The 20577-nt window shown below is 43.7% G+C and overlaps 1 protein-coding gene across 11 annotated transcripts in view; it reads right to left on the bottom strand.

Annotated features, from left to right (window-relative positions):
- Positions 1-20577, bottom strand: part of BMPR1B (bone morphogenetic protein receptor type 1B) — a 397985-nt gene that overhangs the window by 30346 nt on the left and 347062 nt on the right. For 7 of the 11 annotated variants that reach the window (XM_041759650.1, XM_041759653.1, XM_041759651.1 and 4 more), the window contains 3 exons: positions 19924-20083; positions 13409-13511; positions 12776-12878 (listed from right to left, as the gene is read on the bottom strand). In XM_041759650.1, coding sequence (XP_041615584.1) covers positions 12776-12878; positions 13409-13511; positions 19924-20066 — 349 coding nt within the window. In that variant the 5' untranslated portion in view covers positions 20067-20083. The remainder of the gene's footprint in view (positions 1-12775; positions 12879-13408; positions 13512-19923; positions 20084-20577) is intronic. The other 4 variants (XM_041759656.1, XM_041759657.1, XM_041759658.1 and 1 more) reach the window with 1 other exon arrangement.

The following is a 20577-nucleotide window of genomic DNA, read 5'->3' as shown; positions in this document are numbered from 1 at the left end:
AGAATGCTGGATACTCAATTAAACTAGAAGAACTAACTACTTAAGTACAATATATTATCAGAATTTGCATGCAGAACACTTTTTTTAAGATTTTTTTTTTATTTGAGAGAGAGTGAAAGTGAAAGAGAGAGAGAGAGAGAGAGAGAGAGAGAGAGCATGAGCAGAGGGGCAGAGAAAGAGGGAGAAGCAAATTCCCCACTGAGCAGGGAGCGTGATGCAGGACTCCATCCCAGGACCTGAGATTATGACCTGAGCCAATGGCAGGTGCTTAACCGACTGAGGCACCCAGATGCCCCAAACTTTTTCATTCAAGTGATTAATTGTACTAAAACTCTCAGCCTCACTGTCTTTTACTTTCCATTTAAGTGCAGAATATATTCTGAATTTATATATCTATATTTCCCATCTTATTAGATTTGTGATTTATGAGAGCAATGAGACTAGAAAGGATCTAAGGGATTCTTTCCTTAACCATCAAGCACTTTTTTTCCCCTAAGGCTAGCATTACCTCCTATTTTCCTTTTCTTTGCCCCAATAACCCTATTCCCTGCAGCCTCATCTACTGCCTGCTGTCTTCTGTTATGAATAGGTGATCCTTATCAATAAACCTTTTGTTTCTGTTGGTCATGCTGGTCATGTTTTAATCTGCCATTACCTGTGCTCAGAACATTAACAATGTAAACATTCAAGTCACTGCCAGTCTTGGAAAGCCAACACTTCCAGATTCCTATCAGGAAAAGAACAGAGCACACAGTTCTCCCAGGGCAGCAGATTTTCACCTGCACTGTCACTCCAACTGCTCAAGGAAGTAGAACAGAGAACCCTCCAGGGAAGCCTGGTTCACTCTTAGGAACAAGGAAGAATCACCAATGGTTTCTTTTTTTGTTTTTAAGATTTTATTTATTTATTCATGAGAGACACACACACACAGAGAGGCAGAGACACAGGCAAAGGGAGAAGCAGACTCCATGCAGGGAGCCCGACGCGGGATTCGATCCCAGGTCTCCAGGATCACACTCTGGGCTGAAGGCGGCGCTAAACCACTGAGCCACCCGGGAGGCCCAGCAATAGCATTTTAAAGCAAATCTATAAACTGCTCCAAATATATTTCTTAACTGAGTAGGAGAATAAGATAAAATTTAACTTTGGAAATTCTGTACTATAATTTGACTTAAACTGAAGAACCCCCCCCCCCCCCCAATGAAAATGTAGGACCAGGCCTAACCCAGAGGCAGTCCACACCCAGGTGCCTTCCTGGAACTTAAGCAACGAAAAACGTTCTGTGGTTTTTCCGAGATAAGAAACCCCCCACCCCACCGCCCTGACTGGAAAGTCCCTGAACATGCTCATATTGACCTTCAACCAATCATGTCATAACCCGAATGCTATGCTAATCCTGCGGTTTTTGCCTTTAAAAGATGCCTGTAATTGCCAATCGGGGCTCTTCCACCTCTGAGGTGCCCGTTTGAGCAAACATTCAATAAACCCTCTTGCTAGTTGCATCTGCCTGTCTGGGGTCTGAGTCTCTGGGGCGTCCACCGGGACACACTGGCTCCCGTGAGTCAGGGTCCAACATTTGGGGATCCGAGACGCCCCAGGATCCGAGACGCCCCAGGCTCAATCCTAAAACCAGTAGGAGGTAAGACCGAGCTCGCTAATGTCATATCTGTCTCGTCCGTTTGTCTGACTGGCCGGGTCCGAATTGTGCCTGCAGGACTCTGTTTTCTGTTTTTGGACCAGCGGGGGAGGCAGACGTGCCCTGAGACCCCTGGTCCCGCTCCGGAGTCTGACTCTGGAGTAATCTGGAAGAAGGAGGGAGCCCGGCTCTCCCTTCTCTTCAGGGAGGGTCGTTGTTCGCGACCGCTCCCATCCGTATCCGCCGTGCGGCCAGTCCTGTCATTCGTGTGCGTCTGTCTGTTCTGTGTCTTTCTCTCTGTCCTCTTCCTCCCCGCTCACCTCTTCTCTACACCCGCGGGGCAGACTGTAACCACCCCTTAAGCCTCACTCTAGATCACTGGAGAGAAGTTGCCGGCCGGACACACAACCTTTCGGTCGAAGTCAGAAGACGAAGATGGGTCACCTTCTGCTCCTCAGAGTGGCCGGCTTTCAACGTCGGGTGGCCCAGGAACGGAACTTTTAATATTGACATTATCTTGCAGGTGAAGGCCCTGGTCTTTCAGCCAGGACCCAATGGACACCCTGATCAGGTGCCGCACATCATAGTATGGGAGGATCTCGCTAAAAACCCACCCCCCCTGGATAAAATGCTTCACCCCTTCTCAGGGGGGACCGGGCCGAGACCCCCACCCCCTCCCTGAGTCACTCCCCTTATTCCCCATCCTTCCTCCAGCTCCACCCTTTGCCCCCTAAAATTTCCTGAACCAAAGCCTAAAGAGCCGCCTGTGCTCCCAGGGGACCAGGACAGTCTCCTTCTCTTGGACTCCTCCCCTCCCCCTTATGCCCAACCCCCAATGCCCCACCCGGAGGCCCCTACCCCTCCCCGCTCCCTCAGCTCCATCCCCCGACTCTACTGGGGTAGAGAGGGGACCCCTCACTTCACCCCCGCTCTCCAGTCGCCTGCACTTTCGACGAGAGCGCGGGGGAGAGTCGGAAGACGTCTGGACCTCCCAGGCACGTCCCCTCCGATCAGTAGGCGGCCAGATGCAATCCTGGCCGTTCTCTGCCTCTGACCTTTACAATTGGAAAACTCATAACCCCACGTTCTCCCAAGACCCCCAGGCGCTAACCGGGTTAATTGAGTCAATTCTGTTGACCCACCAGCCGACCTGGGATGCCTGCCAACAGCTCCTGCAGACTCTCCTCACCACGGAGGAGACCGCGCGTCTACCTCGAAGCACGGAAAAACGTCCCGGGGGCGGATGGGAGGCCACCCAGCTGCCTAATGAAATTGAGGACATTTTCCCCTTGGTTCGCCCGACCTAGGACTACGACACTGCTGCTGGTAGGGAGCGGCTCCGTCTCTATCGCCAGGTACTCCTAGCGGGTCTCAGAGGGGCAGGGCGACGCCCCACCAATTTGGCAAAGGTACGTGCCATAGTGCAAGGAAAAGATGAGACGACGGCAGGTTTTCTGGAAAGATTAATGGAGGGCTACCGTATGTACACCCCCTTTGGCCCCTTGGCCGAAGATCGACAACCAGATGTAATCATGTCCTTCATCGGACAATCGGCCTCGGATATTTGTAATAAGTTACAACGGTTGGAGGGACTTCAGGGATACACCTTACAGGGCTTAGTGAAAGAGGCAGAAAAGATTTTTAACAAGAGAGAGACCCCAGAGGAAAGGGAGGAAAGGATCCGTAAAGAGCAAGAGGAACGAGAGGATAAAAGAGATAAAAAACGCAATAAAGAACTGACTGGGATACTGGCCACCATAGTACAGGGCTCAGGGCAGAGTAAGTCAGGACAGAGTAAGGACCTGGGAGACAAGAAGACCACGGGTTGAACGAGACCAGTGTGCCTACTGCAAGGAAAAAGGACATTGGGTTAAAGATTGTCCAAAGAAGGGCCAAACGCAGGGACCTAAGAAGAAGCCCATTCCCGTTCTGTCCCTAGAGGATGAAGATTAGGGGTGTCAGGGTGAGGAGCACCCCCCCGAACCTCGGATAACCCTTAAAGTGGGGGGGTCAACCAGTGACCTTCCTGGCTGATACAGGAGCTCAACATTCAGTTTTAACTGAGGCAGAAGGACCCTTGAGCTCTATCTAGAAGATGCATTCTTTTGCCTAAAGTTAAGCTCTCAAAGCCAGCCTATTTTTGCCTTTGAATGGAAAGATCCTGAGACGGGATTCTCAGGACAACTCACTTGGACAAGGCTACCACAGGGATTCAAAAACTCCCCCACCTTGTTCAACGAAGCCTTGCATCAGGACTTGGCAGAATTCGGAGTTGGCCATCCGGACCTCGTTCTCCTGCAGTACGTGGATGATTTGCTCCTAGCGGCTAAGACAGAACAGGATTGTGTAAAAGGTACGGGGGCCCTGCTCGAGAGACTGGGAGGACTGGGGTATAGGGCCTCCGCCAAAAAGGCCCAAATAGGCCAGAGACAAGTGACCTATCTGGGATATCTCCTGGAAGGAGGCCAGAGGTGGCTGACCGAGGGCCGCAAAAAGGCTGTAGCCCTGATCCCAGCACCCACTGATGCCAGAGGGCTACGAGAGTTCCTCGGCAGTGCCGGGTTCTGCCGCCTCTGGGTACCCGGGTTTGCAGAGCTGGCGGCTCCCCTATATCCTCTCACGAAATCCAACACCCCCTACCACTGGGGAAAGGAGCAACAATTGGCTTTCGACAAAATAAAAAGGGCCTTATTGACCACCCCTGCCCTGAGCCCCCCCAGATGTAACCAAGCCATTTGCGCTATATGCTGATGAACACCAAGGAATACCCAAAGGGGTCCTAACTCAGAAACTGGGACCCTGGAAAAGGCCCGTGGCATACTTTTCAAAAAAAAAAATTAGACAGCGTGGCTGCAGGATGGCCCCCATGTCTCCGAATAATAGCGGCTGTGGCAGTCCTGGTAAAAGACTCAGATAAGCTGACCTTTGGCCAACCCCTCACTGTGGTGGCCCCCCACGCCATAGAGACAGTCATCCGCCAGACCCCAGATCAATGGCTCTCAAACGCTCAGGTCACCCATTATCAGGCCATGTTACTGAATTCCGAGTGGATACGGTTCGGAACGGCTACATCCCTAAACCCGGCCACCTTGCTTCCAGAAACCGAGTCCCCCTTCCTGGTAATGCATGATTGCCACCAGATCCTAGCCGAAGTCCATGGCACCAGAGGGGACTTGACGGACCAGCCTTTGCCAGATGCTGAAGCAACCTGGTACACCGAGGGGAGTAGCTTTCTACGAAATGGTCAGCTCAAAGGGCAGAGCTTATAGCCCTAACTCAGGCCCTAAAAAAGGCTAAGGACAAAAAGGTCAACATTTATACTGACAGCAGGTACGCTTTTGCAACTGCCCATGTTCATGGAGAAATATACCGAAGAAGGGGCCTCCTGACCTCCGCAGGTAAAAACATCAAGAACAGAGAAGAAATACTAGATCTTCTCCATTCCCTTTTTCTGCCGAGAAAATTGAGTATAATTCACTGTCCTGGGCATCAGCGAGGCAACGACCCAGTAGCAGAGGAGAACAGGATGGCCGATGAAACAGCACGAGCCGCTGCACTAGGCCCACAGGAGGATGGACAGAAGCCTTCCCCACCAAACGAGAAACTGCCCAGGTGGTTGTCAAGAAAATCCTAGAAGAAATTTTCCCCCGGTTTGGACTGCCCAAGGTAATAGGGTCGGACAACGGCCCTGCCTTTGTCTCCCAGGTAAGTCAGTTGGTGGCCAGATTACTGGGGATAAATTGGAAATTACATTGCGCATACAGACCCCAGAGCTCAGGGCAGGTAGAAAGAATAAATAGAACAATTAAAGAGACCCTAACCAAATTGACATTGGAGACTGGCACTAGAGACTGGGTCCAACTCCTCCCCAGGTCCTGTTCCGAGTCCGGAACACTCCCGCGCGCCATGGGCTAACTCCTTACGAGATTGTCTATGGAGGTCCCCCACCAGTGACGGACTTGCTAGACTCTGCTATTGACCCTCTTGCTAACACTCCCGGTTTACAGGACAGGCTAAAGGCGCTCCAGATTATCCAGCGCCAGATCTGGAAACCCCTTGCAGCTGTCTACCGCCCCAGAGACACAACCGACCCACACCCGTTCCAGGCCAGTGACTCCGTCTACGTCAGGAGACATCAGTCCAGGACCCTTGAGCCCTGCTTGGAAGGGCCCATACACTGTACTACTAACCACCTCAACCGCCCTAAAAGTAGACGGCATTGCTGCTTGGGTCCACGCCTCACACGTCAAGCGCGCCCCATCAACGAGCACCGCTGACGCCAGGACAGACCGGGCGAGCTACCCCAATGAAAGCTCCACTGCACCCAAAACCCGCTCAAGATGACTTTCAAAAATTGTTCAATGACAGTTGTTATATTCCTACCTCTCCTGGCGCTCTTCACCCCCGCCAAAGGTAACCCTCATACCCCCAAAAGGTTAACCTGGCAGGTACTAACGTCTGGGGGTGACGAGGTCTGGTCCACAACTAAGACTGCTCCCATGGGAACCTGGTGGCCTAACCTATATCCTGACCTATGCAAGCTAACCATAGGGGCCCCCAGCCCATGGGACCTAGAGGGATACTTCGACACCTCTACGGCCCCCAACCGAGAAAGCCCCCCAGGGCGACTGGGATTAGACCCATGGGGAGGATGTGGCACGTCTGACAGAAGGGCCATGCTCAGCACTCTTCCCTTTTATGTCTGTCCTGAGTACCACAGAGATCGCAGGCTAAATCCCACCTGTGGAGGGGGGGAACACTTCTATTGTAAAAATTGGGGGTGCGAGACTACAGGAGACACAGAATGGAGGCCCTCCTCCTCCTGGGATTACATCACTGTCAAGGCTAACTATACTCACCCGGCGTTTAACAAATGGAAAACCCTTAATCATGGGTCCTGCCAAGGGTGGTGTCATCCCCTACGGATATCCTTCACGGAGCCCGGGAAAAGGGCTACTAACTGGGCCAATGGATACTCATGGGGACTCAGGCTATACAAAGAAAGAACAGATGATGGTTTTACATTCAAAATTAAACTAAAAATAGAATCCCCAGACCCCGTGGCGATCGGGCCCAACATGGTCCTCGGGGGTCAAAGAGCTCCTGCTAAACCAACAGCCCCGGCCCCAGCCGCAGGGAGCGCCACACCCGTTTTCGGCGCGAACCTGTCTCCCTAACCCTAGCTGCGTTATGCTGGGACTAGGGGTCGCAACTGGGGTGGGTACTGGCGCAGCTGCTCTGATCCAGGGCTCACGACGTTATATAGAACTCCAGGCAGCTGTAGATGAGGATCTACGGGCACTAGAGCAGTCCGTTTCTAAGTTAGAACAGTCCCTCACCTCACTTTCAGAAGTAGGACTCCAAAACAGGAGAGGCTTGGATTTACTATTCCTGAAAGAGGGAGGACCGTGTGCGGCCCTGGGAGAGGAATGCTGTTTCTATGCAGCCCATTCTGGAGTCATCAGGGACTCCATGGCCAAACTCAGAGATAGGCTAAATAAAAGACAAAGGGACCAGGAGGCCCAGCAGTGCTGGTTTGAAAGCTGGTTTAACCAGTCTCCCTGGATGACCACCCTAATCTCTACCATTATGGGCCCTCTAGTTGTCCTGCTCCTGCTGCTAACTTTCGGCCCCTGCATCCTCAACCGGCTGCTCCAGTTCATCCGAGAAAGATTGTCCATCACCCAAGCTCTGGTACTAACTCAACAATGTCGGGCCCTCCAAACTGAAGAAATAAATGTTCCCTAAGATTTTAAGGTTAAAATCAGCCCAAACAAAGAGGAGGGAATGAAGAAACCCCACCCCCCGTGAAAATGTAGGACCAGGCCTAACCCAGAGGCAGTCCACACCCAGGTGCCTTCCTGGATCTTAAGCAAGGAAAAACGTTCTGTGGTTCTTCCGAGATAAGAACCCCCCCCCCCCCAACGCCCTGACGGGAAAGTCCCTGAACATGCTCATATTGACCTTCAAATAGACCAATGTCATAACCCGAATGCTATGCTAATCCCGCAGTTTCTGCCTTTAAAAGATGCCTGTAATTGCCAATCGGGGCTCTTCCACCTCTGAGGCGGAGAGCCCGTTTGCGCAAATGTTCAATAAAACCCTCTTGCTAGTTGCATCTGCCTGTCTGGGGTCTGAGTCTCTTGGGCGTCCACCGGGACACGTTGGCTCCCGTGAGCCAGGGTCCAACAAAACTACATTGAGGTTACCATATTTCAAAACAGAATGCTGCTTCTGATACATGTATTTTAACACATAAACATATCTATTTCAAAAAATCGTATAAATTTGATTTTAAAACTAGAGAATAAAGCAACAGCTTCTGTTCATCTCAACACCAGTCACTTCTTTAAGTGCTCATTTTTTAAAAATTAAACAAAAATAAGTAACCGTAACGAGTAATTTGAAGGGAGAGAGGAATCTCATCAATTTCTCCTGCCTACACACAATTTGAGGAGAGCATTTTACTCACAGTAACTTGGTGAAACCATCTGATGCTGAGAGTCCAGATATACATTATTCCTCCAACACTCTGGTGCCCTGATCTCCAATCCTGCAGGCAGGGAGCCAGACTCCAAGGCACTGCCACCTCACCAGATAAGCCTCTCCATCAAAACAGACATCACTTCCTACTCTTAGCACCAGCTGCAATGTTACAGGGCTTCCCAGATCATATTTACTGTTTATGTGAAAGTGCTGCATTTGATCTAATAGCTCTCCTGATTTTCTTCTTCAAGAGGAAGAACGTTATCCTAGGGTGTTCTGCATTTCTGGTGCTGAAAGGGAATAAGCAAAAGACCAGTATTCATAAAAGAAGTTAAACTGTATTCTGGCCACCCTTCAACTTTTTCAACACAAAAGATGACAAATAAAATTTCAAGGACATAAATAAATGCTGATAAATACTTGTTGCATATGATTGTGTATCCCTAATTTCCTGCTAAATGTACCTAAGTTTAAAAAAAAAAAAAAAAGAGTCTGAGAAAACTCCAGATTAGTAGAAAGGATTTTGTTTGTTTTTAATAAGGACAGTTTATTTGTAGGTTTTTACCCCTACACTTAGTACTTCTCTAATCTCTAATAATGAAACCTCACCTATTTATTATGTAGCACCTAGTAATACTGATGTTTTGAGATAAGGTTAATCATTTAACTTTTTTGGAAGAGCAATTATATAAGCAACAGCAACAACAAAAATGGTGAGCTGGATATCTCAGCCTTTGGTAACAGAGTCTCTACATAATCTCTGCTTTCTCGTAATCTAACATACAGATTTATAACAAATCTGCTGTAACAGTACATAATAATCTACTAGGCAAGGTCTAGTAAAAGGAGTCTCGAAGTGTGGTTTCTGGACCAACAGCATTAGCAACACCTGGGAACTCCTGGAAATGCAAATTACTGGGGTCCGCTCAGATATACTGAATCAAACTCTGGGTTGGGCCAGTAATCTGTATTTTAACAAGCCCTCCAGGTGAATTCTGATGCAGCTAAAATTTGAAGACAAGTGGGACTTAGTAAATATTAATTTAGAAGTAAGGGAGAGGAAGAATGAGCCAGCACGTGCCAACACACAGGAGTGAGGTGGTAACCCTCTAATACCATATTCTAAGAATAAAGAAAATGCTAATTTAACAAATTAAATAAAGCAAATCAGATATAATAAACAGAAGGCTTTAAGGTAATTCTGCTTATTGATTACTGGGTGATATAACCATTATTTAGAGTTTCCTAACTCTTACATAGGTGAAACATTTTTTTTTTTTTTTTGAGAATGTTATTCAGAGCTCTCTGCAGAAGATGCCATAAGATGACACCATTGGTCCATTTCCTCTCTCTACTACATACTTTAGTAAGGGTCACCTTCACACAGTACTTAACTCACTGTTCCTCAGCTTCCCTATCTGTGAATGGGGATAATAATCACAATGCCTTCCTTATCAGGTTATGAAGATTCAGTAAATTTGCATATGTAAAGTACTCAGAAAAGAGCCATAGTAAATAAGCGCCCCATTCTCATTAGCAAATATTACAAGTATGAAGATGATTTCCATGGTCTTTGGCCAGACAATCAGCCTCGGCTCTGAATTTTAGAGGGTCCCTCCAACCATGCCCCTTCCCATTAAGAAATGAGTCTGCAGGACCCAGGGGATGCGTCCACCCAGAACTTTGTCCCATCCCATTCTTTTTTTAAACCACTGGTCATCTCAGTGTATCTGGTGAAGGTTAAAGGGGAAGAAAAAAAGAAAAAAAAGGTCACAGCTTTATGGTAGAGCTATGTTATAAAATGCCAGTACTCTCAGACTGCAGCCTGCAGTGACTTTTATTGGACCCCAAAATGACTGCATCGGAAGGGTGAGGTGGAATATACAAAGAACTCACCTACGTCGTCCTACATGGGATTTTCAAAGTTCAAAGCAGTAAACTTTAATGCCACTAAATTCCACCCAAGTCTATCTTGTATGATTTTCAGTATTATGTACCAGCCATTCCTGTATCCTCCTTCCCATACTGCTCTAAAACAAGGATTATGCTGCTGCCTTTCTATTCAAAATCCTTTCACTCAGTTCTCTAGAGACTTATTCTACTATTTTTAAAAGTCCCTACATTCTCAACCTCCTCAGAGAACATTCCCTCATCTGCCTCACTAGCACTATAGTGCTAACTAGAATCTGGCTCCATCTACAGGACAATACTCACACTGCAGCCCTTTCTGCAAAAGGAAGAGTCAGAACTTTCCTAAACCTTACTGCAACTTCTAGGACACAGCACCTTCATTTCCATGTGAACAACCTTTTCTCCTCGAGGGAAGAGATCCTAAAATCTAGCACTTCTGTTTTCGTTTCCAGTCATTTCTCACCCTCCTCCCTCCCCCATTCCCAATACATAAGCCCCTATACTAGTGCTATTCAAAATAGTGTCAACAGACCACCAACTTTCTGCAACTGGTTCACAAGGAAATACCTACAAAACCAGAAAGTAAACGTTTACAACTTTACAGCAATTTGACACCAGCACACTTCTCTAACAAGGTGTTATCAAACTCACAGGGTGAGACACAAGGGCCGCTACCTATATTCACATATAGATACTGTCTTTTTTCTACCAAAAGTATTACCCAAACTTTAATGTGCATACAAATCACTGAGGAATAGTCTTTAAAAGTAAGTTTAGCAGTCTGGGAGTGGGGCCAGAGATTCCACATTAATTAAATTAATTAATTCATTCACTCATTCATTTCACTTATTTGAGTGTGAGTTGAGGGGCAGGGACAGAGGGGAAGGAAGGGGGAGGATCTTAAGCAGGCTCCACTCTCAGCACAGAGTCCCATACCAGGCTCCATCTCAAACCCTGAGATCATGACCTGACCAAAATGCAGAGCCAGACACCTAACTAACTGAAGCAGCCAGGCACCCTGAGATTCCAAATTTATAATGAGTTCCAAGTGATACTAATGAGCTGATCTACAGACCTACTTTAAATAATGAAGTTTTAGACAACAATTATGAGATTTTCTCCAACCAGCCATGCTGTTTGCTACGCCTGTATTTTGCAAATGCTTCTCAAGCATTTCAAAGCAAACCTCTCACATTTACTACTGCCTCTGTTTAGACACTGCTACTAAGAGACTGTGCAACTCTGAGAGAATTAAGTAACTGCCCTGTGCTGCAATTTCTTCATCTCTAAACAAGAAATAATTCTAAGTACCTCTTAGGATTGTTGCAGGACTCAGATGGGTTAACTAATGTGACACTGAACATAATGCTTGGCTTATGCCAGCCATTATAATTTTTAAAAATTTGTATTCCTGTCTTACCCCCTTAGGGAACTCCTGTTCATTCTTAAAGTCTTGTTCAAGTGTCACTTCTATGAAGCTTTTTTGACATCTCCCACCCCAGGCAGAGTAAACCACTCACTCATTTATGTCCTTACTGTACTTTACAATATAACTCTACTAAGATACTCCTTTCTTTTAAAGATTTTATTTATTTATTTGACAGAGAGAGAGAAAGAGAGACCGCACAAACAGGGAGAGAGAAAAAAGCAGACTCCCTGCTGAGAGGGGAGCCTGATGCAGGGCTCAATCCCAGGACCCTGGGATCATGACCCAAGCCAAAGGCAGATACTCAACTGACTGAGCCACCCAGGTGTTCCTAACTTATTCCTGACTGAATATAATTTAATTATTTACATATTTCTCACATCCCAGTGTACATGTCTTGAGAGCAGGAATTTTCTGCATATATTTCTGTATCCCTAACACCTACTATGCTGACTGGCAATATATTTAAAAAACTGAATGTTTTATGTGAATTATTATGAATCAATCCTTTCATGCTTTATAGGCTTCAGCAGAAACAAGTACTATAACATATTATCATCAAAACCAAGAGATGTCATTATATCTTGTTAGGAAGATTTTCTCAAGAAGTAAAATCAATCATGAGAAATCATTTTAAACCACTTATATAAGACTTAGGCCTCAGGACTCTGTGACAATTCTAGTCATTTATCTCGTGGAGAGAGCCAAGGAGAAGAAAGGAAACATGGGAGCAGTGTTTAACAAAAAGTCTTTCAGGTTGCAATACTTGTCTTTTTCAGTGAGCCACACTTAAATGCATAAGTTTTGGAATTAAATTCTCTAGAGATCTTCCTCCTTCTATCAGTATATTGATATATGATTTACTAAAATGCAGTTGCTCTAGCCCAGACAAAAGGAAATGCATCTGGCAAATAATCCAACTCAGTCCCTTTTTTTTTTCTTTAAATGCATGTTAGCCTAATGGCATTTTTTGAGTGAAGTACAACTTCTGAGTGACACTTAGAGGTAAACATAAGACACTGTCTCCCTCCTCTCTGCTCCTTAAACCTACTACAAAGCTCTAGGACCTCTAGTTTTTACAGAGAAGAGGGGAGAAGTTAAAGAAATAAGATTCTCAAGCATGAAGCCACAGATGACTACTTTTCCAAGAACTACTTACTTGCCCATGTCTTTGAATCATATCACTTTGCCTCGGTCCCCTGCCCCAGCAGTGGAAAATGATACAGGTACATTCATTTAGAAAACACAGAGCAATTCTAGTTTTTATTTCCTTTGTGCCTAAAATGCTTCCAGCCCCCAAGCTTCCCTCTCCTTACCTCTATTTTTCAGTGGAGGCAATGTAGGGTGTAGATCTTTATTACATTCATTCCGTTCTGTACAGCACTCAATTGATCTTCTTTGATGAGGAATGGGGGTATCCTAAAGTTAAACCCAAACTGATATTAGCAGATTCCCCTAAATTTCAAAGTCACATAATCTAAAACTTTTCAGAGATCTAACACTATGTATAGAACTCACTTAAAATTCTGATAATTTTCCTCAAACATCCTGAAAATAACACCTTCTATTAGAAAATGTCTCTTCAATGCCCATGTATTATCTTACTGCAGCTTTTGCATTTCAACAAAACCACTATTACATTTTAATAACCAGGAAACACAGTTATAAACTGAGGAGTAAGGCTTGGATTAATGCAATTAATTTAACTGGAATCTGAGCAAGATAATCTAGTGAGTCACTAATCAAGAAGTTAACAGCAAATAGAAAAATAGTTGATTTTGAAATGAAGTTGAAATGAAGTTGGCCCACGAAGAGAATTTTCAAATCATTCTCCAACTTACTAAAAATAGGCTAGTGAAGAAAAGCAATTGTTTTATCTAACTTGAAACCTGACTGCTTGAGAGCTAGTAACGAAAGGTTACAAAGTAGAATCAAGTTCTCTTCCTTACCCGGCACTGAAAATCTGAGCCTTCTAGTCCTAGACATCCAGAAGTGACCACAGGCATCCCAGAATCATCTTCTTCAATCATTGTGAAACAATATCCATCTGTGCTAAAGACCAAACAGGCAAAGTAAGTGTGTGTGTGTGTGTGTGTGTGTGTGTGTGTGTGTCTACAAGGAAAGGAACATGTTTACCATTTGTTTTATTACATACAAGGAGAAAGTTGATGATCTTTACAGGTTACAATCTGCTAAGAGCATTCCAAAACGTCCTTTTATGAAATTTGATGTAGACTATAAAATATTTGGTAATATCTTCTCAGTCTAGAAACTTGTTGAGAAAGAAGAAGCCAAAGTTTCCATATAACATATGCCATTAATAACCATATATACCAATGACTAAACACTTGCTTTGGTCCTCTGTAGGCATCACCTCCCCAAATCCAGAAAAATGACTCTGTGAGGAAGACAGTATTATTCTCATCTTTAAATGAGGTTTAGAGAACTCTGAGCAATTTTTCAAGGGCCTTACAGCAAATAAGAGGCCCAGCAGGGGTTTGGCCCCATCCAGGTAAACATTTTTGCTGGTTCTATTTGCTCCAAGTGAAATAAACCTCTTACTAACAGACCAAAAGAAACACAGGTAAGAGCTTGGATCAGCACAGCATAAGTGAGCTAATGTTCTATCATTTGTCCCTCTGCTTTGGGGCTGGTCTGTCATATGGAAACATCAAGCTTTGGTAAGCAGCCAGGGCTTACACTGGGGGTGGGGTGAGGATGAACAACAGAAAAAGGGGGTTTTAACAAGATCATGGAAAGCAAAGAAACAAAACTCTAAATTTCCATATGGTTTTCCAGATTTAAAAAATTTACTTATTCGATCTCATTTAACCCTCTCAACAACAATGAAAAGAAAGTGATATTATTTCTATTTTCCAAATGAGGAAACTAAAGTTAGGGGGTCTAATAAACATGTATATGGTGGCATAACAAACAGTAAGATAATTAGGCCTTGAGTCTAGGACCTCTTGCTTGCATCCCCACGCTTTGCACTATCCTCGCCTGGGGCCAAAGCTGGAAAACAAGAACCCTGACATACTGAACTATTTATAAACAGTCTTTACTGTCTTCACAAGTTAGGGTGACGAATGCCAGCAGATTCCTAATAAGTCACCAACCACTACTGTGAGTGCTAAGAAATAAAGTACTAAATCGTATCTCCATCTTCTTCTCATACACATGCTTGCTCAGCATCCAAGACAGATATGGCAACGTAGCCCTAAAAGGTCAGGGGAAGAAAGCTCTGAGCATGGCATTAGCCATGATTTGTGGGTTTGTCTCTCTGTATCAATGGCAGCACCATTCTACCACACATTAGCCCTCCAGTTATCACCAACACCCTTAGAATGGTTTACTCAGTTTATAACCTCAAGTGATCCAAAATACCTCAGTTTATAAGAACTACACCAGCAACGTTCAAATATACTAATGAATGACTAGGAAGGGCCAATGATAAATCTCTTTGATAGACTAAGGTCAAATGCATGAATATTGTCATGGAAGAAAGACTGCCTCTGAATAGCCCTTGCTCTGAATTCTTTGGGGCTTTTTAGCCAATTTACGGAAATTGCTGTGGAAATCTAAAGCACGTAAACACTGAAGGCAATAAATAAAAAAGCTGTCCCTTAGAAATTTAAACAATATGAGCCAACAATACCCATGTGATTTTTAAAAATTCCTTTCCTTCCCATTTAGAACATATATATGTATAACTTCTATGTCTCATCAAAAGTAAAATTCAGGAATTATCAGAAAGAAAGTCACCTTGATTCTCTGACATTAGGAATTCATGGGGCTAGAAAAAGTGATACAGTATGTTAACTCTAAAAAGATTAATTTCTCCTTATTTATGAGTTCCCCTTACTCAAAATCTGAATGTATGGAAAGACACTCATAAGGATCAAAAAAGAGAATAAGAAAAGCTGGTTAAGCTGTTGGCAAGTGTTTCTGACAATGTCCTGGGAAATATAAAGAAATCAGAGAGAGTAAATTCAAGCCTTAAAAAAACACTCCCTTGTCTGCAAAGAGGGTAGAGCTAAAAATACAAAGAGGGTATGCAAGAGGAGAGAAGCCCTGGAGAAAAGTCAATGTCCCATAAGTCATCAATTCAGACAGAAATCAAATATGTAGCTGGAGGACAAGCAGAAAGGTTAGAGAATCATTTCAAGTGCATATTATCTGCAACAAAGCAAAATACTATTTTTTAAGGATTTTATTTATACATGAGAGAAAGAGAGGGAGAAAGAGAGCGAGCATGAGCAAGGGGGAGGGGCAAAGGGAGGAGAAGCTGGCTCTCCTGGAGGGGTGGAAGGGGTGTCCTAGGACCCCGGGATCATGACCTGAGGCAAAGGCAGAAGCTTAACCAACTGAGCCACCCCGGCACCCCAACAAACCAAAAATAATTTATAAGCTTCACAAAACACATGGCATGGTGAAAGTCACATGAAGAGTCATTACAGGAGATTTTGCAGCGTTCAGGTGTGCAGTGATAGTCTAACGTCCTAGCAATAAATCTGAAAATGGAATGGGAAGGATTCACAATGTAAAGTAACAGCTAGAAAGATATTTAGAAGATAGATATTACCTTAAGAGAGATAAAATAATGGCTTCACCCCTTCCTTTGAGTTGTGGATATTAAAAAAGTTTCTAATACTTTATTCAGCATATTTTCACTACATTCTCTATCATGTATGCCACGAGGCACGGGAAACGGCATGGGTTTTGGAAGCAGACATACCTGCACCTGATAGGAATCAAGGCCAAGACTGAGTCTGGCCTTAGTGTTGACTAGTGATGTGATCAATGCTACTTATGAAGAGCTTAAAAACACTCTAAACTTTGTACATGTTTTCTGAATTATCAGGTGGGATTTGAGAATCTCTTTTAAGTATGAAGCACTCCTGATTCCGGCCACTTTTTTAGACTATTCTGTCCAGGAATATGAGAGTGGTAATGAACCAGAGACTGGCCAACTCAGATTGGCTAAGCACTACCTATTATGAGACCTCAGGCCACACAGCCCAGATGAGCCCTTATCTAAGCCTCAACAAAGCATACCCTGGTCTTCAGAACTGTTCTACCTAGGAGTGCAAGAGACTGAATGCAACATCATTCCAAGTGTGTTCCTCTGCAGGTCAGCAAACTGCTTCCTACTGGTCTGTGAGGAATTAATACAGAAATGGAAACTTGTATAACCATAAATTTAGCTCTGCTGAATCTCTATAATAGAAAAATAGAAAAAAATAAGTATGCAATTTGCAAGTATTTTTAAATCTATTCTCTAGTAATTCATTTTTATCGTGCTTTAGAAAAGGATCAGTGCAGCTGATTGGGTGTTGGGGTGTGTGTATGTATTTCACCAGAGACAGCATGACAGGTACTGATGTTTGGAAGTCAAAAAGTAGATCATGGGCTTATAGTAATGGAGGACTGAATTTATTCTAGGTCTTAGGCCCAGGAACAAAGTAGCCCCTGTGATTCACGCAACTGACCTCAGCTCCTAGGAGACTCAACTGGAGTTAACATCTTGTTAGCAAAAAAGATGTTCATTTTACTCAAGAGTGAATATTCGCTCCTTTGAGAACCATTTCAAGGGTTGGCTGATGGTCAAGAATTAAGGACTTTGGAATAAATATTTCTTAACTGCAATTATCAAGGTCAATAAATCTGACTGCTGTGTTTTGGTTCTTACACTACTTGACCTCTAACAGCTTCTAACACGGCTGACCTTACTTCCTCCCTCTGTAAACTTGGTTTCAATGATACCATACTCACTGTTCTATGTTCATTCTGGATCTTCTGGGAAGAGCCTCCTTGACCCAAGCATTAAATGTCTCAAGGCTCAGTCCTACTCTGGTCTATTGGATTATTTTATTACTATACTCAATTTTTCATGCACCACTCTAGCCATGGCTTCTCTCTGAAGTTGAGCTTGACTTGGTACCAAATCACTTGGTTTGGAAAATGGAATGTTAGTGGACATCCCACAAGTACAAGTTTTAAGATACTGCTCCCTCACAGTCAAGTGAGAAGCCCTGGATAGCTTCTACTCTAAGAAGGGTGGACAAACATGTGGAACTGGCCTAAGCTCAAGCAAACAGTCCAATGCCAAGCCCACCCAATCCAGCAGGGCCCAGCACAGCTGCAGCCCATTTGCAGACCTAGGAATGAAAATATGAATGTCTTTAGCTGTAAGTCACTGTGATTTTGACACCATTTATTTCACAGCAAAAACTGACTCATCTTCTGCTCACTCTAGACTCTTCCCCCAAACTCATCTTAGCTGCAAATCCATATCCCATGGCCTACTCTTTGGTATCTCCATTTGTGGGGGGTCAAAAACCTTAAACTTGGGCAGCCTGGGTGGCTCAGCGGTTTAGTGCCGCCTTCAGCCCAGGGTGTGATCCTGGAGACCCTGGATCCAGTCCCATGTCCGGCTCCCTGCATGGAGTCTACTTCTCCCTCTGCCTGCGTCTCTGCCTCTCTGTCTCTGTGTCTCTCATGAATAAATAAATAAAATCTTAAAAAAAAAAAAAAACCTTAAACTCAGTATGTCCAGATTGGAACTTAATTACTTCTCTCTGTCTTCTTTCATTAAAAGCCTACACTGTGCATCTAAATGTACATCAAGCAATTTGTGAAACCAGTTCATCAAAATAAAACTTTCCTTCTAAATAATTCCCCAACACATTCACTTCCCTCTTGCACCAGCACCACCCTAGTCCAAGATCATGTTCTCTTACATGAACTGTCTTTCCTAAATCCACATTAATACCACTGCTACTCCTGCTTAAACAAATCCCCATCACTGGCCTCCCAATGCTTCCAGAATAAGACGAACATTCTTAATAAAGCCGGCCAGGCCATGGATAATCTTTCCTAGCTCCAGGCTCAACTATAGCCACACCTCCACCTGCTCCCTGCACTTTAGGAAAACCAGTCTTCTTTGAATATGCCAAACTTCTCCTTCCCATGCAAAGAATCTGTCCTGCAGTTAACCCTGTCTGAACACTTTCTTCCAAATCAACTTAGGACACTCCAATGTCCTATAAGGAAAATAGGACAGAATATTTAAAGTTGGGATAATTTTGCAAAGTTTGCACATGTGACCACCAGAACTATAGCTCCAATGACACACACAGATTTATTCTTAATTACTACAGACTCAGACAAAATAGTAAAATATCCACCTATTATGTTTCTTCCTGATAATTTTCTATTTTTCAGAAAACTTTGACATTTTCCTGATACCTTTACCATTTATTACAAACAGGTGGTATTTCCCAGTAAATACCATCTGAGCTCTGGAATCATTTTACCATGGCACAAGACTCCATGATCCCAACTTTGTTCTCCACATAAGAGCCAAGTTACTGGACTTCCCTGGGCCCTGAATTCCTTATGTCTAATGATAAGAGATAAGCATACCCTACCATGCTTAGTTGTTTTGCTGATTAAAGGAGATATGTATTTATGAATATACCTATCATTCCCCCCTATCGTTCAGTTAATATATATTTCTTGAGCTACATACACAGGATATGCCTTCTTTCTCAGGAAGAAGAAAAAAAAAAAAAGCATTCAGCTCAGCTTTATGCTCCTTCCTGGGTAAACAGGCCCTAAATTATTACTCAGATATTCTGCATGGACTTCAAACCTAGCAGCCCATGTTCCCATTTGGGCCTATTTCTTGAAAGACATACTGCTTTTCTGACATCTTAACTCTTGAGACCTGCACTTGTCTGGTTACTCTGCTGTGTCTCCCTGGGCACACTGGCCTTATTAGGCTATGCCTCTTTACCCACTGTTTCATGAGGGGTGTAAATATAGGCTAGAGTGCCTAGCAAATGGATGTAGCTGCATTAAGATGCATTAGAAAGAAAGAGGTAAATAGTCCAGTTCCAAATAAAGTTTTGATACAAATATGATTATTCACTAAGGAGTTTATTCTCTAGTACTCTGACAATGTCTTTCCTACCATCTGGTGGACTCACATAAGCTCTATCACTACACTGCTTCCCAGAGTCAATGAATATTCCTAACAACTCAGGTGTTCTTTCTAAAATATTGACCACCAATGACAGGATGAATGGTTAAAACTAATAAAAATCCTCACACATTTGACACCCTCTGCTGTTGAATTTATTTTGGGGATAGGGTCTTTTGGGAAAAAAAAATGGGTTTTGTCCTTGACACTTGTCCCAAGCTCGGGACCTGTGTTCTATGTTGATGTGCATATGTGATATATTTGCAGAAAGGAAGAAGAATCTCAGAATGCCATTTCAGGACAAAATGCAATTTAATATTTTTCTAAGCACAGGTACAGCTCTGAGAGTTAAGGAGTTAGGCACTATTCCTTAAAATGTGTTCTTGGGTAACATCAGCCTACAATTTTGTAGTCAAAAAAGTATGACTTTTTGTTAAACCTAGGTTAAAACCTTTTGTTAAAACATTTATGACCAACCTGCAAATGTTGTTGACTGAGTCTTCTGGACAATGGTGGTGGCATTTGCAACGCAAGATCTTTGGACGAGGGGTGGGGACTGTACTCTCACCATCCTCTTTCTTGGTGCCCACATTTAATTTTCCTGAACTTCGCAAAAGCATGTTATCAAGTAAGTTTGCTGAAAAGAAGAAAGAGTAAGAGTTTAAGGATCTGTGGGAGAGTCCAGCCAAAGTCTTCTATCCAAAAAATGAGGAGATTAAACAAAATATTAAGTATTTATGATACTTAAAGATTTAAACATAAAACAGATATTTTAATGATTTTGATATTAGAAATTACACTTATATAATTATTATAATCATATAATATATGTCTCACATAAAATAGAGAAATTCTCATAACCATTTCAGGGTAACAACCTATACATTAAATTATAATAGTTGTATTTGACTCAGTGCAATGAGTTCAATGAGCACTAGTACATAGATCATCTCTACTCTGTACGGTAATGGTATGAGTATAATGGTATGAGTAAATATCATTCCTATTTGCAGATGAGAAAATTAAGACTCAAAGTTTAAGTGATCTAATAAATCATGAAGCCAGCATTTAAATCCAGATTGTTTGGGTCCTAGGGCTGTCTTCCTACCAGTCTCTTTACTTAAAAATCTT

Source organism: Vulpes lagopus, chromosome 6, assembly GCF_018345385.1.
Source record: "Vulpes lagopus strain Blue_001 chromosome 6, ASM1834538v1, whole genome shotgun sequence".
In the NCBI taxonomy this organism is placed as follows: Eukaryota; Metazoa; Chordata; class Mammalia; order Carnivora; family Canidae; genus Vulpes; species Vulpes lagopus.
The sequence above is the reverse complement of the archived record's forward strand: the minus strand, read 5'-3'. Positions and strand labels throughout refer to the sequence as shown.